Source organism: Clupea harengus, chromosome 21 (genome assembly GCF_900700415.2).
Source record: "Clupea harengus chromosome 21, Ch_v2.0.2, whole genome shotgun sequence".
NCBI classification, from domain to species: Eukaryota; Metazoa; Chordata; class Actinopteri; order Clupeiformes; family Clupeidae; genus Clupea; species Clupea harengus.
In genome coordinates, this window is record NC_045172.1 from 3,222,156 (window position 1) to 3,246,562 (window position 24,407).

Below are 24,407 nucleotides of genomic sequence, written 5' to 3' on the forward strand. Positions count from 1 at the left end.
GTAAGCCTAACACATTTAATAGTTGCTTGAGAGTGGTCATAATCAATGGCAAAGGTGGGAAAACAATTAGAAACAACTTTCAAAAGTATGTTATATTCCTGATGCGACAGGTGTAGCTCAAATGAATGGTATTGTTTATGAGGATTACATTAACGCAATTGTTTTCTTTTCTCTCTTTATCCTCCATTATCCTCCAATATGGGTGGAATAATAAAAAGGATAATAAAGGGAGAATAAAAGTAAAGGCAATAATATTCTTCAATAGGCTTGTAATATCTTAATTAGTTTATTAGATCCAATTGAATAGGTCTGGAACATTCTAGATTAAGATGAAATGCATTTGATAACGCTAAACTGAAGGTCACTGCTAGAGGGTGTGGGCCTTAATATGGCAATGAGACACGTTTTGATGGTTTCCAGAATGTGTATTTGTATAGGGACAAAATAACCAAAGGAGACTGACTTATGTTTATGAATCACACAAGATAGTTATCATACTACACTATGTTCTCAATAAACATTATGACCACAAAACCAGTGTAGTTAGATTTAAGGCTTGCTTATCACTCACCAGAGCACTTCAGGAGACTCAGGTCCTTCCAAAAGTGTCAACATACATGAACAGACACATCATGACTTAATGTGGTTGTTACTTTATTATTACTCTCACTAAATTATAAAGAATTAGAGAGATTAGCAAATACCAACAGGAAATGCAGAGAAATGTAACAGGAAGTTTCATGTTTGTTCAATTAAATTCTCTAAAGTTGTTCTTATTCATCTGAACATGTCACACCCATGAACATATCTTCTCATGACTCTGAGCATGGCTGTCTAGATCTAATGTCACTTATCTCAGTATCCGGTATTGACCAGATGGCTGGTTCCAGAGAACTGCTACTCGCTTTTCCTTTCTTCTCATTCTTGATAACACACTTCCCAAGAAGTGAACAGACAAAGCTTTGATTTTTACTGGGGCCAGTTACTTGAATATGATCTTATTGTCCTACAATTAGGATGTATACAAATGTGCATTAGATTTTAGTTTTGTTTATACAGTAAATACTCTGAGGACGCGAGACCCTTTCTCTTTCACATAAAAATCAAACCACTCTGCTGTCACCACGGATACCACGGATGTTTCCGCTGCAATGAAACAGACTCTGCATGTAGTTGTAAACTACATCAGGCAGCTGCATAGCCTCTAAACTCTTTGTGGTCACATACACACATTTGCACGTCAGTTTACGAGTGGTAGCTCTGGGCAAAACTCACCAAGTGAACTGAAGGGTAAAAAAAAATATTTCACCCTGGTACCTGTCCCAGTTACAGAAACCACAGCATCCTGTATGGTTGAGATGCTTTTCTGAGAAACATCCGGTCTGGAAAGTCACTGAGACCTGTGCAAGACCCAACATGAAATGCACATTGTAATAGATTTTAAATGACTTTTGATTTGTGTGTATATTGTTTATGAAAACAATGCAAAGATAAATGGTAAAATATAACACGGTGTAACATAAACACTCACAGTGTAACACACAACACAAAAATATTGAAAAGTAGAATTTATTTTCATATTTGATTTTATAATTAATTTGCCTATCAATTTTTCTCAGAAATGAAATCATAACTTGATTTCTTAATACTGAGCTGTACAGTATTTAATGTATTAAACGTAATGTATAGCTCTGATATCTATGTATGTACCTATGATAAACAAAGATAACACATAATTTGATTTTACAACATGTGTGTCAAGAGTCTTGTTAACTCACTCTGTCTACTTGCTAGGGCAACGTAAGACTATGTACCAATGTACTTGTGTTTGCAAATATGTAGACATGCACATTATTAAAAATAATCAATTAAAAATATTGAATAGAAATAAGTAGAAAACAACAATTACAGGCCTATAATAACATCTGCCAGAATAGCCTTGTTCTCAGCAAGTTCAGTCATGGAATGCACCTGATGTTTTGAAACATCCATCAAAACGGCAAAAGCAGAAAAATGGCAGAAACCCAGCGTTTCAGTGCGTTCAATTAAAATATGCAATGGCCAAATCGATACTACTATAACATTGAATCAGCATCTTTATTAGCGAACTACTTCCCATAAGCAGGGTACCGGGGTGACTCGCCACCGAACGTCGCCGCCAGGGGGCGTTGGCCTTTATAGTCTCACTAAACTCTCTCTCTCTCTCAGTCTATTTGTGGGAAGGCGGTGTTCATGAGTGTCAACATACCTACCACAGCTCCTGCATGTGTTTTGCATCGAGTAGGCCTACCTTGTAGACAATTTACCCTAGTAATACCCTCAACATGCTCTTTACTTTTTTTTGATTGGCCTATTTTTCACAACGATTCAAAGGATTTCTGGAAATGTGCCAGTAAAACAGCCTATTTTAAACACAGCCCTCTTGATTTCATATCTGTGTTATACCACAAGATGGCGCCACTTAACTCTATGTAAAACGGCATCAAACTTTGCTTTTCCAGTAATTATTTTCATGACTTTTTTGCTGTTTTAGCTGATTTTCATATACATGGACGCAATGCCGGAATGTATTTAACCGGCCACAGTCAGTAAATTATTGAAAAGTTCCTGGTCAGAAGGAATTTGGGCCCATGCAGCAAGGAACAATTTTATCCTCAAGTAAAAGAAAAACTATTGTCGAAATGAACAAAACTGGTCTTGAACAAAGACAGACAGTGACGAGATCCAGCCTACGTTAAGTCTGCAACCTTTGCATTTCCAGTGCAGGCATTAGTCACTGCATAGGAAGAGCTTAGTGCTGTCAGTCCTGATACTGACAACAGTAGCTGGGATTTAGAGAAATACTCAATCAGCGATTGTGAGCGCCTCTCATTCAGTAAATGCGCCTTGGTCCCGACATCTCATTACAATAGCCTAGCGTTTGTCAATAGATAGGTTTACGAATTTATTTCACACATCTTAAACTGAAATTAGCCACTTGAACCACTCAGAACCATAGAACTCTAACTAACCTATAGGCATAATCCTATATAATATTCCATATGAACAAGGGAGTATTGGTAACCAGTCAGATATTACTGACTTCACTGTTGATATTTTGAATGAAATCTAAGCTGCCACTCCCTTTGCTAACGTAGCCTTGTGTAATGCACTGACTGAGCCAATCCACAAAATTGACCGAGGTAGCGTTCCAGATCCGAGCGTGTTCATAGCCATTCCGGGTTTTACGATTCCCCCTTTTTAAAACCCCATTCCACCTCAACTTTAAGCGCTGGGAAAAAATACCACGGCAAGGCATCTGATGATACGAGGAGCAGCAAAGATCTCTATGGGGAAGCTGCGTTACGCGCTCAGCGTGTGATCCCTGTCAGAGAAACGATGGAGGCTTGCAAGGAGAATTCGGGAATTCGTGATTGAAGAGGAACCGGAGAACCTTCTGGACTTTTCTTTTGGATTTGGTTCCTTTTTCTTTTTCCTTTTCTTTTTTAAACCGGATATCATATTTTTTGCCTACACTCAAAATGCCATTTGCTAAACGGACCGTGGAGCCGCCACTGCTGTGTAGGCATCCAATTCCCAATGATGAGGGCTTGCTATTCGAGGATTTGTGTTCAATCAACAATGTTGCTCTTTCTCGGACCTTGCGGCAGCTTTCCGACCTGGCCAAACATGCCTGTTCCTTATTTGAGGAGCTGGAGAACGAGATCATGTCCACGAATCAACGGGTTTGGGTTCTACAAAATAAAATAGGCAAGATCCAACAAACTGCTAGCGCGTTGGATCCGAAACAGGAGCCAGTGCGTAAGTACCCATCTTTCTTCTTCATTCTGTCTTTATATTTCCTCCTTGCAGGTTAAGGTAGGTAACGGTATGTGTAAAAACAAAGACCTTATTTTATGCGCTCAAGTTCACCAGCGTAATAGAAGGGACATAGTTGGAATTACAATGTGTCGCACGGCTGTATGCGCACACCTGCTCATCGCTGTGGTTATCTGTCCTTTTCCGATCCCACAAATCGCACAGGGGCAACACATTGCTTAACGGCGTGTGTGTATCAAGTAGCCAGTGCTGTAATAGGGATGCGTTCATTTCAAATGTTACAAGCAATCGGCGGTAGGTGGGAGATGGGCGTGTAGGCTGCAGTGGAGAGGGGCAATGTCTCCGGCATTCACATCACTCCATGCTGATTAAGATGGGCGAATGCAAGGGCTATCACTGCAGGTACGGGGCCTGAAGCAATGGCCACGGATCTTTTTGATCCAATCTGGGCGTTCGGATCTGCCGCTCCCCTCAGACAGACCGAGCGCAACTACTGTATGGGCTAGAACGCACACCACGGCAGTAATTATATATTCGGATGTGAAGGACCATTGCAGTAAAAAAAACAAAAAACAATTGCTAGTCGATTCAGTAAAAACAGAGGCAGATTGTTTGAAGACAGGACCCATTTATTTGACCATGTCCTACGAAGGGAAAGGTTAAATCCCGATTTTCACAGATTTTGTTTGGCGCCAGCCTACCCAGCGTAAAGTGGCCTTGTGACTGACTCCACCGCCGAACAGCGCGTGGTAAAACTGTACAGGAAAAATTATGTGATGGCAAATTGAAAAGAGATTATGGATATGTATAGCAGGCATTGTGTTGATAATATTACATCGAATAATTAAGAATCAATCGCTGAACATAGTGTATATTTCTTCATACATCACGTGAAAAAATATGGAGGTATGTCTGAAATATAGCTGAGGGAGCGTGGAAGATCGCTCACTGACAGCGCGCTCAGAATGGGTGTAGCATTGCAGGCTGTGTTTGTTAAATGGATGTTCTGGAGCTACCAATTTACCACGCAGTAAACTAAAGACACCCCTTCTCTGTCTATATTTTCTGTCACTCTGTCCCGCTCCTCTTTTCCCTATCTCTGTGTAATATCAGCATTGACTGGAGGTTGGCACAAATACACGAGTCCACATATTTCAGCATGAGCTCCATTCTCCTCCAGTGAGGCAGCAGCTCCAGCAGTTGGATCATAGTCAGTCAAGAGGGAGTGATCACAGGGCAGTCTTACTTTAATTGTAAGAGGATGTGAGGATGCCATGTTCTACAAATCCGGTGCTGGGACAGTGGTTGATGGCTGGATTTGAGACCAGAAGGGTTTTCCCCCCTCTGTGATTTGAGTTAAAGTGAGATGAAGCTTTGCTGGGCTGAGAGATACTCTGACCTCAAGTCCAATACAATTGGGAGGGGATATTCTGGGTGATTATGGCATTTCATTTTCACTGATCTGATCTGACATGTTTTGAACCCCTCCACATTTCACGAGTGACACAAGTAGAAGGATTTGACCAAAAAAGATTAAGCCATGTAGGTCACACAAGTGCACACTCGGGAGTAAGCGCTTTTTTTTTTCCTAGTGAGTGTTTATTAGCAGCTGGTCAAACTGTTTGCTGAAAACACTTCCAACCAGTCCTCCGTGGCCGAGCCTCCTCCTGACTCCTGACTGTTCAGTAAGTCAAAGTCGAACTCCTCCTGCTACGTTCCCGGAGCCATGCCCGGCACCTCTCTCTTGCCGTGTGGCAGAGGGTGTCCTCAGACCCAGCTCAGCTCTTAAGTTTGTCACAGGGATCTGTTCAGTCCCTTTTGAGTATGCAAGGCAAGCAGGTGAAGCAGAGGCTGTATCCCCTCACCAAAGATGCAACACAACACAATATAACGCGACACAGCACAGCACCAAACTAGCTGCAACAGTTCAGGACCACGGCAGAACTATGGCCACCTTGTCCTTCTTTCTGAAGTGAAAGCATTGCTTGTGATTACTACCAATAGGACACCCCCCCCCACACACCCAATGTTCTATACAAGCAACATAAACATATGGTCTGCATCACTAGATTCTGGTCTTTCTTCTAGGCTTCTAGGCCATTCCACCTTTGAAGAGAGTAGCGTAGCTTCCTCTCATCTTTCAATAGAAGCCAAAGTCCCTCAGGGGCTAAGTACACGGATTGTTAGCGAAGTTCAGTCCAAGCTAACCTCCTCTGACATGTACGTATACACATCCAAATCACTGGTTGTAGCTTCCTTAAAAGGTCAGCCAGGTGAAGGAATGCCCAGGGCAACTAATCTCCCTGTTATTCAGCCTCATAAGAGGAAGAATGGGCTGATTGTTTGAAGATCACCATTGATCTTAGCTGCAGAGAATCAGCTCTGTGTAAGTGGTTGTAGTCTCTTTTTCTACACAAAGAGAAAGGTACGGGGGGGGTCACAGTGACTCTGCTTTCTTGAGACTATAGACACACACACACACACACACACACACACACACACACACACACACACACACACACACACACTTACACACATGTATGTATGTGTACAAGTATGATCACACACATAAACTGCAACAGGGAGAGAGCGTGTGCTCTTGAGAACTACTGTATCTTATGTCGGATAGTTTAACAGTGGCATTCCAGCTTCCGTTGAAGTCTGAAATTGTCGTTGTTGTTTCAGTTTGAGCGATTTGCAACCAAAGAAATTAGGGATTTGTCCGTAGAACTGCTCTTTGCAGTCTGGTCAGTTTTCTTTACCAGACAGATCTGTATGTAGGCATACCAGCTTCATGAACTAGTTTAAGAAAAATATTGCAGTTTTATCTTCAAACCCTTCTTGCAGTATTACATACAGTATTATGTTCAAAAAATGATTGGTGACGACCAGACCTGTTGCCTTAAGATGTTAAACACCCCAGGCCATTTGACACCTAGTTGTAAATGATCCTTATCTTCTAATGACCCTTTATTGTCACTTTGTCTATTGGTAAGCTCAACCCCCACTAACAGACAACACACACACACACACACACTGACACAAAAGCTTGAGCCTATTAGAAGCCATGGATGCATACCACATTATTATAGAAAAGCTAAATTGTTCCCAAAAATGACAAATGACAAATGAGTCAAAGGTAAGTCTTTGTGGCGGTGAAGACGAAAGTGAAAACCTTTAAAAAAAACTACGTTCAGTTTAGAGTCTCACTTTCATGCTGACATCTGCTGAACTATCACCAGCACAAATGGCCAACACCCACATACAAACCTCAGTGAGTGCAGAAAGAAAGTGATACATGCATTGTTGGTATCGACTTCATTGTAGACTTTTGTGACATTTACATAAGCAGTCCCATCTCTGTAGACATTATCCCCCATCATAAGTTATCTAAAACTTTGTTGTTGGGTGTTTCGTCCCTTAATGTAGCTCCTCGTCTACCTAGTCTGGGGCTGGGGATAACATTGTCCTCTGCACCCCAAATGGACATGGAAGCACAACCAGGGGGGCCGTGATCTCCCACACCCACTGATGGAGAGCCAGTGTAGGGGGAGTGATTAGACGACCTGCTCCTGGTTCTCTGTAATTAGAGAACGTGTCTCCTAGCTCGCTCGCGCCGGTTCTCGCAGCTCTCTAATTAGGCGAGAGAGTGTGTGTGAGTGGCGAGACGCCTTTCTGAAAAGTGTTACACATCTCTTCTCACCTCGTTTGGGATGGGAAGAAGCACTCTTTTTTTTGGGGGGCGAGGGAGAGAATCCTTCATGCAAGACGACGAACAGATTTGCGCTCTCTCCTCAAATGAAACAGTGTGGAGGAAGCCGGCCCTTCAATGTACGTGTGGACTAAAGGACTATGGCGTCAACCTCTGAGTACACTGGAGCTTTACTAACCTCTCAAGCTGCTTGTCAAATCAGTTTTTTCCCAGAGATCGCACACTACCTCCACAATCACACACACACACACACACACACACTACCTCCACAATCACACACACACACACACACACTCACACACACACACACACACACACACACACACACACACACACACACACACACACACTCACACACACACACTACCTCCACAATCACACACACACACACACACACACACACACACTATCTCCACAATCATACACACACACACACACTACCTCCACAATCACACACACACACACAAACACACACACACAAACACACACACACACACTTCCTCCACAATCACACACACACACACACACAAACACACACACACACACAAACACACACACACACACACACACACACACACACACACACTACCTCCACAATCACACACACACACACACACACACACGTATTTGTCATGCAGCGCTGAGGAAGGCGAGGCCACGGCTGGAGGCTGAAGGCAGCCATGCCTGCCCTGTGTCTGCATAGTAACAGCAGCAGGCAGCTGATGCCATGCATGGGCCGCCCTTTCAGCCAGAGTCCATTTAGTCCTGCATCGCCGCCGGCCCCCCGGAGACAGATTCATTGTCTTGTGCATCTAAGAGTCTCCCTCCACCCGCTACCTCACCATTGCACACGCATCTGCACAAACACATACCCACGAGTACATACATAACCAGTTACACATGAAACATGCACACACACACACACACATACACACACACACACACACACACACACACACACACACACACACACACACACACACACAAACACATATATACAGTTTAGGGTCATACTGTACTGTAGATGTAAGCAGAAACACATGTGTGCAACATACCCCCACATACATGTGCGCTCGCTAACACAGTCCCTCTTATATAACAGCAGAGGCTCTGGGAGAGGAGGGAGAAAGGCTTTGTTAGGCATGGCATCCATACATGAGCCTCGGTGGCCTGGAACTAAAGCTGCTTTACGGACAGCACATCCTCATGCTCACGGCTGGCCACAGCCACATCTCCACCCCACTGGAGGGCCTGGTGATTGGCCTCTGTAGACCTTGTCTGCCAGGAAAAAAGCTCTTAGATGCTCCTGTGTTCCTTTATGTAAGAGTCTCAAAAGAGTGTCTATCTGTTTGTGGTAAGAAACACTTATAGCCGCCTCTGAAGCTCCGGAGACTTCCGGCTAGACTAGGAAAAAAATAAGGAGTGGTAGTCTTGTTGGGTAATATATTTATAAATGTAATTGCATTTTTGTCAGATTGTACACCTCACCTTCATAAGTAATGAGCAATGCAATGAGTAATGCGTTGCTTGGAAAACCATATCAGCATTTAAAGGTCAAAGTTCAGATATGATTGCTTCTAGAACCACTTCTAACGTGCCTCACCGGTGTTCTGAAGTGGTTTCCACTGAAGCCATAAAATCATTTGAAAATGGTAAGAATCACCAGGCGTGTCTCTCTAGAGAAGCTCTTGGAATAAAAGAGATCCAAGGCGAGGTAGGGGGTAGGTGCAGAAGTGAATGGAAATTGACCACAGGGGCACATTCTGAATGATTGTAAAGGTTCATGTGGTTTGGAGCTTGTCAGGGGGTAAGCTGTAAAACACACGCCAGCCATTTGCTTCAGAGTTTGCTGTGCCCCTTACACTGAAACAACTGATTTAGCAGACAATCAGGTTGCTTGGACCATTCCTGTTCAACTAAGTGATCTTATGGTACAGCCCAACTGCATAGTGGTTTTTCCTGTGGTTTTCCAGTGCTTCAGACTTGGAAGACCCTCCATGATGTCAGACAACAACACAGATACTGCCATGAATTCAGTGCTGTTTTTTCACCATTGCAAATTCCTTGACACCTTTTCTTACTGTAAACTAGGATTTGGTCCTTAACATCACTTATAACCCCCACTGTGCACCTTAACATCTTATAACATCGCTGTTATTACCCCAGACCCTCATTATTCTTGCCCGGTCTAAATCCTTCACAAATACACACAGACATTAACACACGCATGACCATTATTGCATGCGGTGACAACAGATCCATAAATAGAAAGCTCATGCTGTGTGAGGGGTCCAGTATGTCTAAGGGTGACCCCCGTTCCTTCTGGCCAAACCCAGCCAAGCAAACCAAATAAAGACGCATCCCCCCAACAACAGCAAAAGCTGGAATAATGAACGGGAGTTTAGCATTTGACCTCATGAATAATTAGTTAGGACAGCAGGACTTGCGTGGCTTTGTCTTGGTCCCTAACTATCTGAAAGAGATCTGAAAGAGGTTTTAAATGGGTCAACAATCATAATAGTTTGCCTTCTGATAGACACCATATTTGATATCTCACTCAAATGATTACTTGTTGAGGCTTTACATTAGCACACTTGTAGTTTGCTTGTGAACACTTTCAACTAAAAGGTCAGTTAAATGCAGAAATGTGGTATGCTAAGAATTTGGTGAGTTGGGATGTCAGTTTTGCCCACATCTTAAAGGACTCAGAGCTGAGCGAGACTTAAAAGCTCTGTGAGCTTTGCGAGACACTCATCTGCAGTTGTGTTTTGACTGGGCGCGCAGACAAAGATAAACACCAGGGAAATGGAGCTGCACTCAGCCCCTTGTGGCACATCCACTCAACCCCCACCACCCTGCCCCCGCCCTGCTGCCTGGGCCTGGGTGAAAAAACACACGCATCCCTCCCCACCCCCACCCCCACCCCCACCCACCCCGCCTGGGAAAGACAATCCCCAGATGCAGGCCACCTGGGAGGATGCCAGGGTGCTTTGAGTGTCAGGTGCAATGCAGACTAGACAGGGTGTGCTGTGACCGGCGGTGGTGTGTTCAGAGATCCCTCCCAAACTAGAGCCGGCTCGTCCTCTGGCAGCATGAGATTTCAACAGGCAGGTTTTAGGGTGAGGGGAAAGGGATTTTTCATACTTTTATTTGTATGGTTACTTGCTCATTAACAGGCCATTCTCTGTCTCTGTTAATAAACCCTACCTCCCATTTAAGAATTTTGTGTTCAGAATATTTTGTTAAAAGATGATAATTATTTAAACCCTCTATCCTTCCTCTGTTCAGTAGAGATCTCGTACAGCAGACATACTTCTACGTACTGTACATTCTTACTGCAGAGTTGTGGTGCTAACATACAGCGCAACTGTGGAAATGTACAGGTACCCCCCCCCCCCCCCCCCGCAGTGTGTGTCTGTATACGTGTGTGTATGTGTGTGTATGTGTGTGTATGTGTGTGTGCCTGATTAAGTAGACAGTTTGCTGCCTCTTAGCAGCCTCTCTGCCCTACTTTTGCCTCGCAGTTGATCTACTTCGGGGCTTTGACAGCACTTTTAATGTTTAATGCACTTTGATTTCCATTGGAGACACATCAAGGCCCCTTCATGAGGCCTGTCTGAAAAATGTGCAGTGTGACGGAAGGGGAGAGCGCGTCCTCCTGCTGTTGCCGACACATTTAAAAGAGCAAATGGAGAGAGGCTGGAGGAGAAAAAACATCTCTGGTACAGGTGTAGCCACAGTAACATATCATGAATATAAATATGGTGGCCATTTTAGAATCCCAGTGCAGCCTCTTTATAGCACAGTGCTGGGGTTTTTTTGTATCTGAATTGACATTTCTTGTCCTGTTTTGCAGATGTGAAACCACTTGTGTCGGTTTTGGTCTTGAGGGTGATGTCAAGTTCAATTGCCCAACTTTTGATCACATAATCAAGTTACTGCTATTTCTCCTTTAAAAGTGCCATTTTAGGGTGGAAGTGAATTTCTTCTGGAAGACTCTGTGCACACTGGACACTGGACGCTCTCAGAGCCTCATATTTGACTGTACATGGCGCCGTTCCCAGATCTCTTGGAACATCTGCCACTGGCCAGAGGATCCCTGGTTAACCACCTCTGCTAATTGACACGGGAACATTTCCAATTAAGCCCTAACCCAAACCTTCCCTTTCCCTGACCACCACCATTCTGCCCTCACTCAATTAGCCTCAGCCTTATGAGACATGAATGTCCTTCTTCTTAGCTGCACATGGCTGGTCTGAAAAGAGTCTGAATAGCCAGTTACTTAAAGTAAAAACAAAATATAGCAATATGCTACTCTGTAAATTATATGCCTTTAATGTAAAAAAATATAGACCTGAAAATCCCATTCATGTTGAGAGTTAACTAGATGATGACAAAATAGCGAACTCTTCTACTTTCTAGTGATTCAGTTTTGTAATTCTGTACATTTGAAGGATTGTTAACCCCTTGCATCTCTTTAAAGACCATCTCAAGTGGTTTGTTTGTTGATTTGTGCCTTGGTGTGGCAATGCGGGCATAATTAAGCTGTCAGACATCAGGGCCTTCTCCCGGTTTCTCTGACAGATCTGTATAGCCTCTGCCTGACGTGGGCCCAACCCCACTAGTCACCACAGGGATGTGTGTCTTCCCTGACCAAACACTCTGTACTGCTCACTAATGTCATTACGTTGGCCTGGAAACGCACCAGACTGACAGCGAGCGTATTATCAGTCAGTGTTTCCCTCCTGTTACAAATCATCTCACTGTCCTTCGTTCCTTAGAGAAATGCTATCACACACAGGGCAAATGTACAGTTTCCACGGCAAAAAGACAAAAGAGTGTATATGAAAAGTCTGATGTCATGAGCCAACAATGCCACTCTGGCACGGAGATTTGTCTGTTACACACGCACAGGCGTCTCTGTGAACCCTATTTTTAGTCATGAGGGGCTTCCCTCTGCGTGTTCAGTCTTGTTAGGCTGTAGTGGGTTGTCTGGGGGTTTCTTGTTGTGAGATTTCAAACAATCATTGGTGGTCTATGTGGTCTCCTACATTTCTATGTGCCGAAGTCAAGACCGTTCCTCATACCTCAAGACTGGCTCCCGAGAGGCATTTAATAATGAATTTGATAGATGAATTCCTGCCTCTTAACCTTATGCTGTTTTAGTTTATAATCCACAGTCAGTGAATGTGTAATATATATATATACTATATTCACGAAAAAAGTGCAGAAATTAAGCAAAATGTCAGCATACATATAATTAAAAATGATCCTCACTGTGCCTTTTCACACAGCATTAATAGCATGCATACAATATCAGGGCGGAATTTTGAGGGCATCTCTGTGGAATCCAAGTGTTAAAAGTGAATTACACTGTCTGATTAATTTATAGAGTTTGGATAGTTTCCCCCTCCATAGGATTTGGATTCACACGAAAGAACTGTCGTGAAATACCAAGGCACAAAATTCCACCTCAAAAGTGGGACTTTCGAATGTCCTATTCCACTTAAAGTGCTTTTAGTTGCGGTGTAGTGGTGGAAGAAATATGGTGTATGATGAAATATTAAAAGCTCAGAGCCATCTCTCTTGAACCTCACAACCACCTCCGGTCCCCAGTGGCCAAGGTGCCACTTTGTGTTATTCACAATTCTGTGTTTGTGCAATTACATTTCTTGGAAAATTTGCATTCGTAAAAAAAAAAAACTGAGGAAGTATTGGCGTAATTATGCATGGAGATACGAGTGGGTTTCCCAGTAATTCTTTGAAATGGGAAAGGAAGTCTGTCAGAGGCCACCTCACTCCGGCAGGACAATGGCAAGCCTCATTTTTATTGCTCCCCTATCGCTGTTGTGACATGTGTGTCATGTTTAAGGCCCTAAAGCAGCCTTCCTGCGGGTTTCAGCTGCAGGGAGTGACCCGGGTGTTGACATACACACACACATCTGGTCTCCTGCACAGCGCCATCAGCTCCCTCCTCAGGTAGAGAGGGAAATGTTCGTCAATTATGAATGGGAAGTCGTCCACTGGTCCCTGTGTCACTCACGCACAGGTAGCTTAGGTGAGATTGTCCTTCATTTTTTTTATTTGAACTGCAAGAGCATAACAGCTCTGTCTGCATCCCACAGACCAGCAGAGTCTGTTATAGTTCGAAGAGTACACTGCTCTAAAGCAGGGGTCTTCAACCTTTTTCAGCCCAAGGACCCCTTAGCTGAGAGAGACACTGAGCAGGGACCCCCACCCCCGCCGCCCCAAATTTGGGCCTGATATTCATATATTTTATTTGGAACTAAGTGTCAGTCACACACACACACACACACACACACACACACACACACACACACACACACACACACACACACACACACACACACTCCCCTACACATGTTTGGACATAATTGCAAATCATCTGTGACACACAACTCGTTTCAATTTATTCTGTTTATTATTGACATTTTTTCTTTCTTACAGTTAGCCATCACTCTGTATTCAATTAGGGAGGGACAAAGAATTGAGTAGCTTGAGAAGCTTAAGTATGGATGAAATATCTCATACCTAGTGAGAGATCAGATGTTTGAGAATTCATCACTCATGTCTTTGGCAACAAGATTCTCCCTATGAAGCATGCAGTGCGTCATACATGGCTCTTGCACCGTCTGTGCACATCGCGACACATTTTGGCCAGGGTATATCATGTTCACGGAAAAAATTGTCGATCACTTTGAAAATCTCTGAACTTGTTTTATGTCCAGGCAGCTGCTTACAGAATCAAAATTCCTCCTGCATCTCATTTTGGTCGACAAATCACAAAAAAGCTAAAAGCTGAGGGTCGTTTGACACATCGGTGGATTCAACTAATTGTAGTGCAAAATAATCTGCTTTTGGGAGTTTTGCGACTAGTAGTGCCCTCACATCAGCTGCCAATTCATCAATAGCATTGGGATGCTTTTCAGTTTTTTTACGTACTCATCCACATCCCAAACATTGTTTTGCACATGTCACTAGCTGCTGGCAATATTAAACTTTCCGCAATTATGTATGGCTGTTTGGTCTGAGCGACACGTAATGCAACTTGATAAGAGGCTTTTAAAGCTAGCTCGCACACTTTGGCTGATTGTCTCATCAAGGTCTGCTGGCCCTCAAAAGATTTTAAAGAGGAAATATATATACAAAATTATTTCAAGTGAGCATGGGTTGTCTTTAAGTGTCGTTGCAGCTTTGATGGTTTCATAGTTTCGTTTGATAGCACGTAAGAGCAAACCACGCACACTGGTAATTCGTCACCATCCGTCTCTTTGTAGGTGAAGGCAAACTTCAGATAATTCTCTGAATATTTACCTGTATTCTCCCGTTTGCGCTTTTGGCTGTTCATGGAAAGGGTGTTGGCATCCTCTGAAGGTAGGCCATCAGTGGTGTCTGACGTGGAGCTTTTGTTCCGAGAAATTACAAAACGATTGAGGCAGGTAACGTGTTTTGGCACCAGATAGCTAAATGTAGCTAAAAGTGCATATGTTGCCATGGTGATCAAATGATCGCGTGAAGACTCATGGGTAGCCTATGTATTATTTTTAACGAATAGAAAGCAATTTGTACGTTCTGTTTATGTAGCCTATTGGACGTTTTTAATTTTTGGAAGAGGGAAAAAATGCTTCAGATAAAATAATTTGGCGGACCCCCTGTAGTACCTCTGCGGACCCCCTGGGGGTCGCGGACCCCCGGTTGAAGACCTCTGCTCTAAAGGATCAGCCACATCTCTCTTGTAGTAAAGTGGGATAGACAGATTGAAAGGCTCAAATACTGGCCATTTTTGCTATATTCTCTACTGGAACTTTCCCACAGAAACAATTGTGTTTAGATTGCATCTATACAAATACAGAAGTCTGTGGCTGTTCGCTTGTTGGCAGTCATTTCTTCTATAACAATGGGGAGTATAAGACTGCTAGGAGTACTGATCATCTTCATTCAACGTGAATGCCTAAAATGAGTCTGTCCACAGCTAAAACAAATCTGTGGTGTGTGTCTATAACTACAACACCACCCTCAAACCTGATCTTTGGAACATATATTGGGCAGACTACCAAGCTAACTTAGCATAAGAGCAGATGAAAAGAAAAAAGAAAGAAGAAAATCTCTCAACCAACTGAACGACTGGTCCTGTACATCACATCACAGCTGATGCAGTTGCCGTCTTGCAAATGCAAATTACAGGAAAAACTAAAGCAGGGCAATGTGATTATGGAAATGAAGCCCACAGTCTTCAGTGCCTTTGCCTGGGGCGGGTGAGGGCTTTGTTGGATCATAGGGGTGAGCAGAGTCTCTGAGCTGCTGCTGCTGCTGCTGCTGCTGCTGCAGCATACGTGCCCAACGGAGAGGTTTGGGCCTGTCAACTCGTCGCCAGTTGCTTTGACTACAGAGGGACTCTTTTCCATTCATGGGGCTTGTTTACAGTCAACCTCTCCCTCCTCGGTCTCTTTCTATCTGTCTTTTCTTCTATCTATCTCTCCTTTTTCTTTATTGCCCCTCTTCTATCAAAGCGCCGCACAATACGATTTTACTAGCTTCACCTACCGTATATGCAAGTATATGACCTTAGGCCACATTGTTATGTAAGAGGAGTTGTTTATGGTCCGTTTCACCACAGAAGTCCAAATGCCTAAGCGTCTTTAATTAGAGTTCTACAGCCGCCCTTGCTCAATTTCTCTATGTGGTTTTTTTCTCACCTTCATTTGGTAAACTTTTCTGAATGCATATTTCAACCTTTGGACTGTTCTTCCATTTGATCTTTTTTGCCTCGACCTTGACAGATATCATCACTTACTCACATGATTACTACTAGAGCAGACACATCACATTGCAGCTGTTAAATTCTTATGGGAAGTACTGGGTTTGGTACCTGGCTAGCCCCCTCCCCTGGCTGCATGCTGCTTTGCCTTTTTATCGGTTGTTGGCATCTGTCTGTAATTCCTAACATTAAAGCCCTCTTGTCTGTCTCTCCTTGAAATGGTTCTGAAACCACCCACCAAATGTAAATGCCTCCCTCAGCATGTTTGAGTTCAGGCCACCATATCATATCAGGACTGTACATCTTTTTTTCCAATTCTCACATCAGCATGTCGAATCACTCAACACATCAGTTCACTTTAAATATCATTTTCATTTTATTTTATGTTTTCAGTCAGTTCTAAATATTTAAAATATTTAAATAATAAGTTCTACTGTACATATGAGGCGGGTGGTAATCCACAATACTGGCTTTCTGAATAGGATCCAAACATTGTGAAGGCCTTTGGAAACCAATGCTTACAGGAGGAAGCCACATGGTGTCACACAAACAGACAGAGCTGTTTGCATTTGACTGCCAAGCTGTTGGACCACAAGTGGTGTTGTCAGAAAAAGAGGGAGGAAGACAGATATGGAGATATGGCTGTGTGTGTAACAACACAGAGCGATGGCTGTGGGTTCAGCGTTAACTAGATGTTAGCATGTTTTTGAGGGCTAACAGGTCAAACAAACAAGGGGGACTGAAGTGGTGAATGCATGGGAGGTGAATTCCGTAGCTTTAGCTAGTTTCATCAGGTTCATGTGAAGGACTTCTGAGAAGCGTTTAACTGGTGATTTTTGCCATTTAAGTCATTAGGTATTTGCTATGATTCAGTTTGGCAGCAAAGTTGTTACTCCAACTGTTTGTGTATGACAAGCTGAGCGACAGGTTTTATTTGCAAATACCACAAGTAGTTTATGAATAAATGATTGTTTGGCATGCAAGACCCAGGCCACCTTTCATCTTATATTGATCAAATGTATAATTCGGTGGTTTGGATCAAGGAATCATAAATAATGTTATGTACCCAGAATACTTTGGGCTTGTTTCCCCCCTGACTTCCTCATCTAATTTGAGACCTTAATACCAAACACATGCTGTTAGCAAGGATGGAAATAGAGCCAAAACAAGGAGGCTGGCTTATGCAACAACTCGCCCTCCGTCTGCCGAACATGGCAGCACACTTACGCCCTGAAGATCACGTATACTACAGAAACACCTGAATGTGCTGAAGATCACGTATACTACAGAAGCACCTGAATGTGCTGAAGATCGCGTATACTACAGAAACACCTGAATGTGCTGAAGATCACGTATACCACAGAAGCACCTGAATGTGCTGAAGATCACGTACACTACAGAAACACCTGAATGTGCTGAAGATCGCGTATACTACAGAAGCACCTGAATGTGCTGAAGATCACGTACACTACAGAAGCACCTGAATGTGCTGAAGATCGCGTATACTACAGAAGCACCTGAATGTTCTACCTGACAAGCCGTTCAGATCCATTCCAAAGATCCCTGAGGGGTTCTGGCAGCTAAATTCCAGGTTCATGATTCTCAATAGCAAATACCTCTCTTGGTCACCAACCTTCACTTTAACTGGGAACTATAACTTGTTTGATTTTTCATCTGGAAATCCAGGTTCAGTGGTCTGACTTCACTCCAAATACCTTCTTAAAGGTGCTGGACTTAAAGAGTGACCTGCCCCATGGCCAAGAGGCAACTGGGGTATCCAAACCAAACTGAATGAACCCTTTAACTGAAAGTGTATTAGAGCTTCCCAGGAAGGGAGCCACTGCCATCTGTAGTTCTACAGATGGCTGTCTGACTAAGCCCACTGTCATTATAACAGTGTCAAAACTGAAAGATGTTGTGATGGAAACAGGCTGTGTTTGAAGCCGTTCCCACAGAAGTTAGCCCAATATTGGCTCACTGTGGCTTTTCGCTGCCAGCGCTTGTCAACGTAAAGGGAACAACTACGATAGTGTATATGATAATGATGGCAAAACCTCAACCATCTTTGCCAAGCTTAAAGGAGTTTAATTTTTGAAGGGGATTATATAAAGAAGATAAAATCGTTTCTTGGAAGTTCTTAATGCGACTCATCCTTGCCTCTTTGTCCCTGATTATGTTTAAAGACACAAGATCCCTGACAGTTGACCCTCCATGAAGTATGTTTGGAAATATATATATGTTTCTCCATGCCAGGTAACTGAACTGCTCTTTCAGCCCTGCACAGTAGCACAGAAGTTCGTGTGGTTTACTGGATCAACTGGAAATCCAAGAGTTTGTTAGAGGGATCGGAAATACTTAAAGATCTCCTGTGTCGAGACAGATTGCCTTCTTAAGCACCTTACAAGATGCCCGTGAAACCACCCCAAACTAATTGGTCTGTGAATCCTTGCTGTCACACAGTGAGCACGGTAGTGTCTGGCCAGAGCAGTCTCCCTACACTTCCCTTGTCTCCCATCTTCTACTGCTGCCATTTATCTATACATTAAACTGTTCCCTATACAATAAACTGTTCCCTATACAATTGTGCTAGAGAAACAGGCTACCACTGGACTGCGTCTGATGCATGTGGTCCTTTTCACTTAACAGTGGCAATGAATGCTGTCTGTCATGCCTGTGAATGCTGTTCGCTATGCTTGAGTGCATTCTGGCCATGCTGGAGGTTATACAATGGAGACTTGGACCAAGGTCCCTGCAGTAATGGGTTTCTGGTGTACATGGTGCCAACGGGGTTCCCAAGACGTGGTTTACTGATTGGACCTACACTATGTGGCTTGGTAGACAGAGGACAGAGGTCAGTGTTGCACAATGCTATATCTAGTCTGAACATCTAGTTACTCTGTTAATTAACCTTACCAAGGCAGTGCTTGCTGTGAACAACATTAAAGTAGAAATGTAAACTAGTGCATCTGATAGATGTTTCCATGCTGCTATATATTTAGCCAAGGCACATGAAGAAAGTTGCAGGGGTTTGCCGTTGACCGTGATAAAATTAGGTTGCTATCCAGACTGGCCAAGTCCTGCTTTACTTCTGATTCATGCATTATGTACAATTTATATCCCCCAGCTTTCTAGATCAAAGCCGTTTTTAGTCTTATGTAGTTTTTAATAAACAGTGACCTCCTTTAGTGAGAAAACAATGAGATGTAGCCAGGCAGGGCTATACACACACGTGACACACACACACACACACACACACACTTTCAAGTTTCTTAAACCATACAAAAAACACCTTTACAAACCCTGAGCATTTTTAATTGCTAGTTGGAGATGAAATGAAAAGCAGAAACCCAGTTGTGTAGAATGGACATTAACTCTTTTGACTCCATGGGCAAGGATGGCGGCATGGCACAAATTAAAGCAATTTAAAGAGTCGCTGGTGAGGAGGGGAGCAGGGCCTGTGATGGTGTATAATTAGCCCTCTCTGTCAGTATTGATCCCCTCATTTCAACCACACACACACACACACACACACACACACACACACACACCTCCTTTAGCCTCTCTCTCCTCTTCCTCTCCTGCTCTGTGGATGGTGGATGAAGAGTGCTGATGTTGTTAGGAGCAGGACAGGTTACTCTGTGTGTGTGTGTGTGTGTGTGTGTGTGTGTGTGTGTGTGTGTGTGTGTGTGTGTGTGTGTGTGTGTGTGTGTGTGTGTGTGTGTATGTGCGTGTATGTGTGTTTTCCCCCGGCCTGATGAGCGCAATGACATGCCGAGTGCTGACAGCACTGAGAGGCGCTTGCGGGCGCCGGCCGAGCGCAGCTGCTCCAGTGGACATTGTGCTGCACACAAAGACACACACACACACACACACACACACACACACACACACACACACACACACACACATACACACACATTCTCACACACACACACACACACACACACACACACACACACACACACACACACACTGCTCTGTACTCACACACTACATGTGGTACAGTGTGTGAGTGCACGCTCATACACCCTCACATTCAGTCTGATGCATACACCCTCAAACAAAACACGTGCCATTTGCAGACACATACTAGCTCTGCACATCTGACTAAGTATGCACATCAGCTTACAATAACAGTGCACAAAGAGAAGGAGATGAGATAGGACCAACCAAACAGCCCCCATGGTGACACCTTCCAAAAAGACTGAGAGAGAGGGAAAGATACAGCAATCGAGTGAGAGGGAGACGACACACACAGGGAGGAAAGACAATGGTTTCTCCTTTGTGTTATTTCTTCATAATAATTTAACTCTGCCAAAATGTGTTCGTTATTACTATAATTACAAATAGATCAGTCCTACAACAAAAACTCTGCAGCATCTGTTTTCGCGCTTGTCAAGGACTCATTTTCATCCAGTCTGTACTCAAATAATTGAAGGAAACTATTTTTACTCAATTGCATAATTACAGTCATACACAGCTGCAATTAACTGCCTTGTAATTTCCAGGGGACTCTCTCTCTCTCTCTCTCTCTCTCTCTTTCTCTCTCTCTCTCTCTCTCTCTCTCTTTTCCTCTCTCTCTCACACATTCTCACATCCTATACCCTGCGGATGGCTCTATTTGGTACGTGTCCCACCAGATGTCAAACGATGCTGACTTCCTATGTAGGTGCAGCAAGTGGGGATCAGCCATATGGTTTTTCATAGAGCAGCGCGCGAGATCCCCGACCCCGCTAAGGTCATTATGTTTATCTATGATGATGACACCATCTGGTGTTTGCCAAAAGCGCGAGGAAGGCTGGGCTGTTTATGAGCATCGGGGACGACCCACGGGGTTAGCGCTCGCTCACGTGGGAGCGCTAAAAGGGTTTGTGCAGTGGTCTCTTCGGCTGCACACTTCAAGGCACGCACACTTCCTGCGTAGGACCTTTTTGGGGTGCCTCTTGGGGTGCCTGTTTTGGACCACACAGCTGCAGTGATCATCTTGTTTTGTGGCCCACTTCCTCTGTGGGTCGGACGAGCCTTTGCCTCGCCTTTGAAGAAAATCCCTCCTGTTTTCACAAGCCAGGTAGTAGACTCCATTAGGATCATCATGGTGTTGTGCAACACCTAGAGGCGTTTGAATATGAAAGAATTCTCCCTAAAAAAAAAGAGTTTTTCCTCTTCGAGTGATGGGGTGATGGCAGGAGAATATGCGATGGGGCGAAAAACTCTAAACGAGATGTTTCATTCCCCCCTCCTAATTGAACCCACCCTAAATCAGTCCATGACCAGCCGTTGAAAGTCCCAGAGAAACACTGCTTCCTCAGAGTGAAGAAAATACTTATTATCCTCTTTCGCTCTCAATTTCACCGTTCCCCCCCCCCCCCCTGTTCTACCATCCTTTGTTTTCTCGGGCAGTTAATTGTTCCACTGTCAGCACCTCACTCTAAAATTGGGGTAAGTCATAATGAGCGCATTATGCATGACAAGCCTTAGGTTGGCCTGACTATGTTGTACTGCCAGAAGTACAGAAGGGAGCCTGCAGTAGCACAGTGGGCATATATGCTAAATCTGGCAGCAGAGGCAGTTAAAGACAGTGGGCCTGAGAGGAAGAATGTCAGACCTTCACCTGGAGACGAGGCAAAACCCCTTCCTGGATGCACTTCATCTGGGCTCTAAATCTCATCCCCCGATACCACTGAGGTGGGGGTATAATCCAGCTTCAGGTGGACTTGGTCATGGCCATGTAGGTGCCGTATTTCAGTGCACTTCCTCATGAGCTCATTGGTGAGGGGTCCATGTTGACTAAGCGGTGGCTGTGCAGTGTTGTAATGCTATCGGCTGAAATGACTGGGACAGTTATGGCAGGTTGTTGATCCATCTATAGCCTTTCCTCTTCAGGTCCCCATCCCCTAGCCCACCCTCCTCCTCCTCCTCCTCCTCCTCCTCCTCTTCCTCCTCTCTGTTGCCCATTAGGTCTATGTGATACTGTGGGGTGGCACATGCAGTAAGCCAGTTAAAGGGCTTGGCCCAGCTTGAGCCGGCCGCTGGGTAAATCACGAGATTAGGAGGTGGTTGAGAGTTCCGATCAGATTATGTCTTTAGTGCGTATGGGTGGGGGGGGGGGGGGGGGGGGATTGGTCTATGTCACAAGCTAATTATCCTTGGCTCATATGAGTGGGATTTGGGCTCGCCGATCCTCTGTGGCTCGGTCTCCCGCACAGATTTATTGGGGTGTTAAAGGCGGGAATAATGGCCCCGCTAAATGGACACTAAAGAGTTAATTGTCGTTCTCTATCGCTCCTCGGAGAAGAGTGTGTTTATGTTCTCTCCGCTTTTATGACCCCTCAGTCAAACGCAATAGGTGGCTGTTTGGGTTTCTGTGGTTTAACTGGACACATGTCTGTTTTTTTATTACTTATTTTTTTAACCACTAACACATCATTATGTCTGATAGTTGTGTTATTTCTTTAAAGCGTTCTTTCGATAGTTTCAAAACACTGGCATTGTCTAATTTCATTTCACCATATCTATGGCAGTTCACCATATGGTGTTTCAATAAGTGTGACTGAGTTGGAATGAATCATTGAAAGCAGCTTTCTGTCACATTTTTGTTCTCGGCTGTGATTTGTTGCTGGCTAGAGGAGGGGGAGTCATTCATGTGATTAGCAGGGTAGGGCCACATGCACTTACTGAGTTTGGTGTCAGAGTGCTTGTGTGGGTCTGTGTTTGCATCTTGGAGCGCGAAAGAGCCTTTCTCAGCCTCCCCATTAATAATGTCCTGCCCTCTCCACCCCTCTCCTTTGTGCGTCTGACACTCAGGAGTGGTGCTGCAGCAGCTGAGAGCGTGTGTGTGTGTGTGTGTGTGTGTGTGTGTGTGTGTGAGCGCATGTGTGCAGGCTTTTGTCCCGGCCCCGGTCGCTCCAAGGCTGCTTTTTGTCTGGCCGTCTTGGCTGTCGCTGGCTTGTCTCTCACACACATGGCTTCCAAAGGTGGAGGAAGGCCGCAGTAGAACGACCAGGGCCTGGGATCTTTAAGGGTGTGCTGTTGGCGGCTTGACAGATGACAGGGGAGGGAGTATGGTGGAGTTGACCGGGGGCTGCTGGGGGCCGGGAGTAAAGGGAGCACTCAGAAACAGGCAAGAGAGCACCCCCCCCGCCACACACACACACACACACACACACACACACACACACACACACACACACACACACACACACCCCCACACACACACACACGCGCTGAATGGGGATTGCATGCTTCATCTGCGCAGGGGTTACTGGCTAACACAACTGGGCTTAATGAGTGTGACGAGAGCAATCAGTGCGCCACACCCCCTCGTGAGGTGGGGGGTGTGGGGGCCTTGCTGGAGGTTGTTGTCGGCCGAGTCCTCTCGCTCTTTAAAGACTCAGGGGGTCGAAGCGGTGGCCTCTTCCTCACTGCAAGCAAAAGAAGGGTCTCACCCCCCCCATCAAAGCTGCTAATTCCTGAGGATTAGCGTCGTTTTGAAAGCGATGTGCGGCGGGCCCCAGAGGTGGCGACCGGGGGCGGCTTAGTCCTGACCAACATCATGGGCAGACACGAGGCCGGCAGTCGCCTCAGAACCAACAGCTGCATTCCACAGCACACTCACTGCACACTCCAAAGCATCCTGGGAGCTCTCTGTCTGTTAAGGGAGGGAGGGGAAGAAAGAGAGGAAGAGAGAGAGAGAGAGAGAGAGAGAGAGAGAGAGAGAGAGAGAGGTTTAAGGGCTTTTGAGGTGATTACCTGACATGCCCTTGTCATATGCTCTCTGCTTGAAAGAGGCGCAGCTGCTATATTGTGGTGAAGTTTGGTCAATGTGGCCTGTTTAGAAGAAGAAGGCATTAGGAGCGCCATTTGTCTTGCCAGAATACGCGCTACCATTTTCCCTCTCTCTTTCCTCGCTATATCTCTTTCTTTCTCTCTCACACACATGCTCAGGGCGGCGGTCTTAGTTGAAACGCTGACAGATGATAGGTTGAGCCCCTTTGGAGTCTCCAGCATTCTATGGTGCATCTTCTAGGGAACAGAGGAGCATGCTCAGTGTGTACCAGCGTGGGCCAGGGGGACTGTCTGCCTTTTAGGCCCCGATAA

At 44.6% G+C, this 24,407-nt stretch overlaps 1 protein-coding gene across 3 annotated transcripts in view; it reads left to right on the top strand.

Annotated features, from left to right (window-relative positions):
• Positions 1-2,891: 2,891 nt before the first annotated feature.
• nhsb (Nance-Horan syndrome b (congenital cataracts and dental anomalies)) overlaps positions 2,892-24,407 on the top strand; it is a 62,015-nt gene continuing 40,499 nt past the window's right edge. For all 3 annotated transcript variants that reach the window (XM_031559078.2, XM_031559080.2, XM_031559079.2), the window contains exon 1: positions 2,892-3,801. In XM_031559078.2, coding sequence (XP_031414938.1) covers positions 3,522-3,801 — 280 coding nt within the window. In that variant the 5' untranslated portion in view covers positions 2,892-3,521. The remainder of the gene's footprint in view (positions 3,802-24,407) is intronic.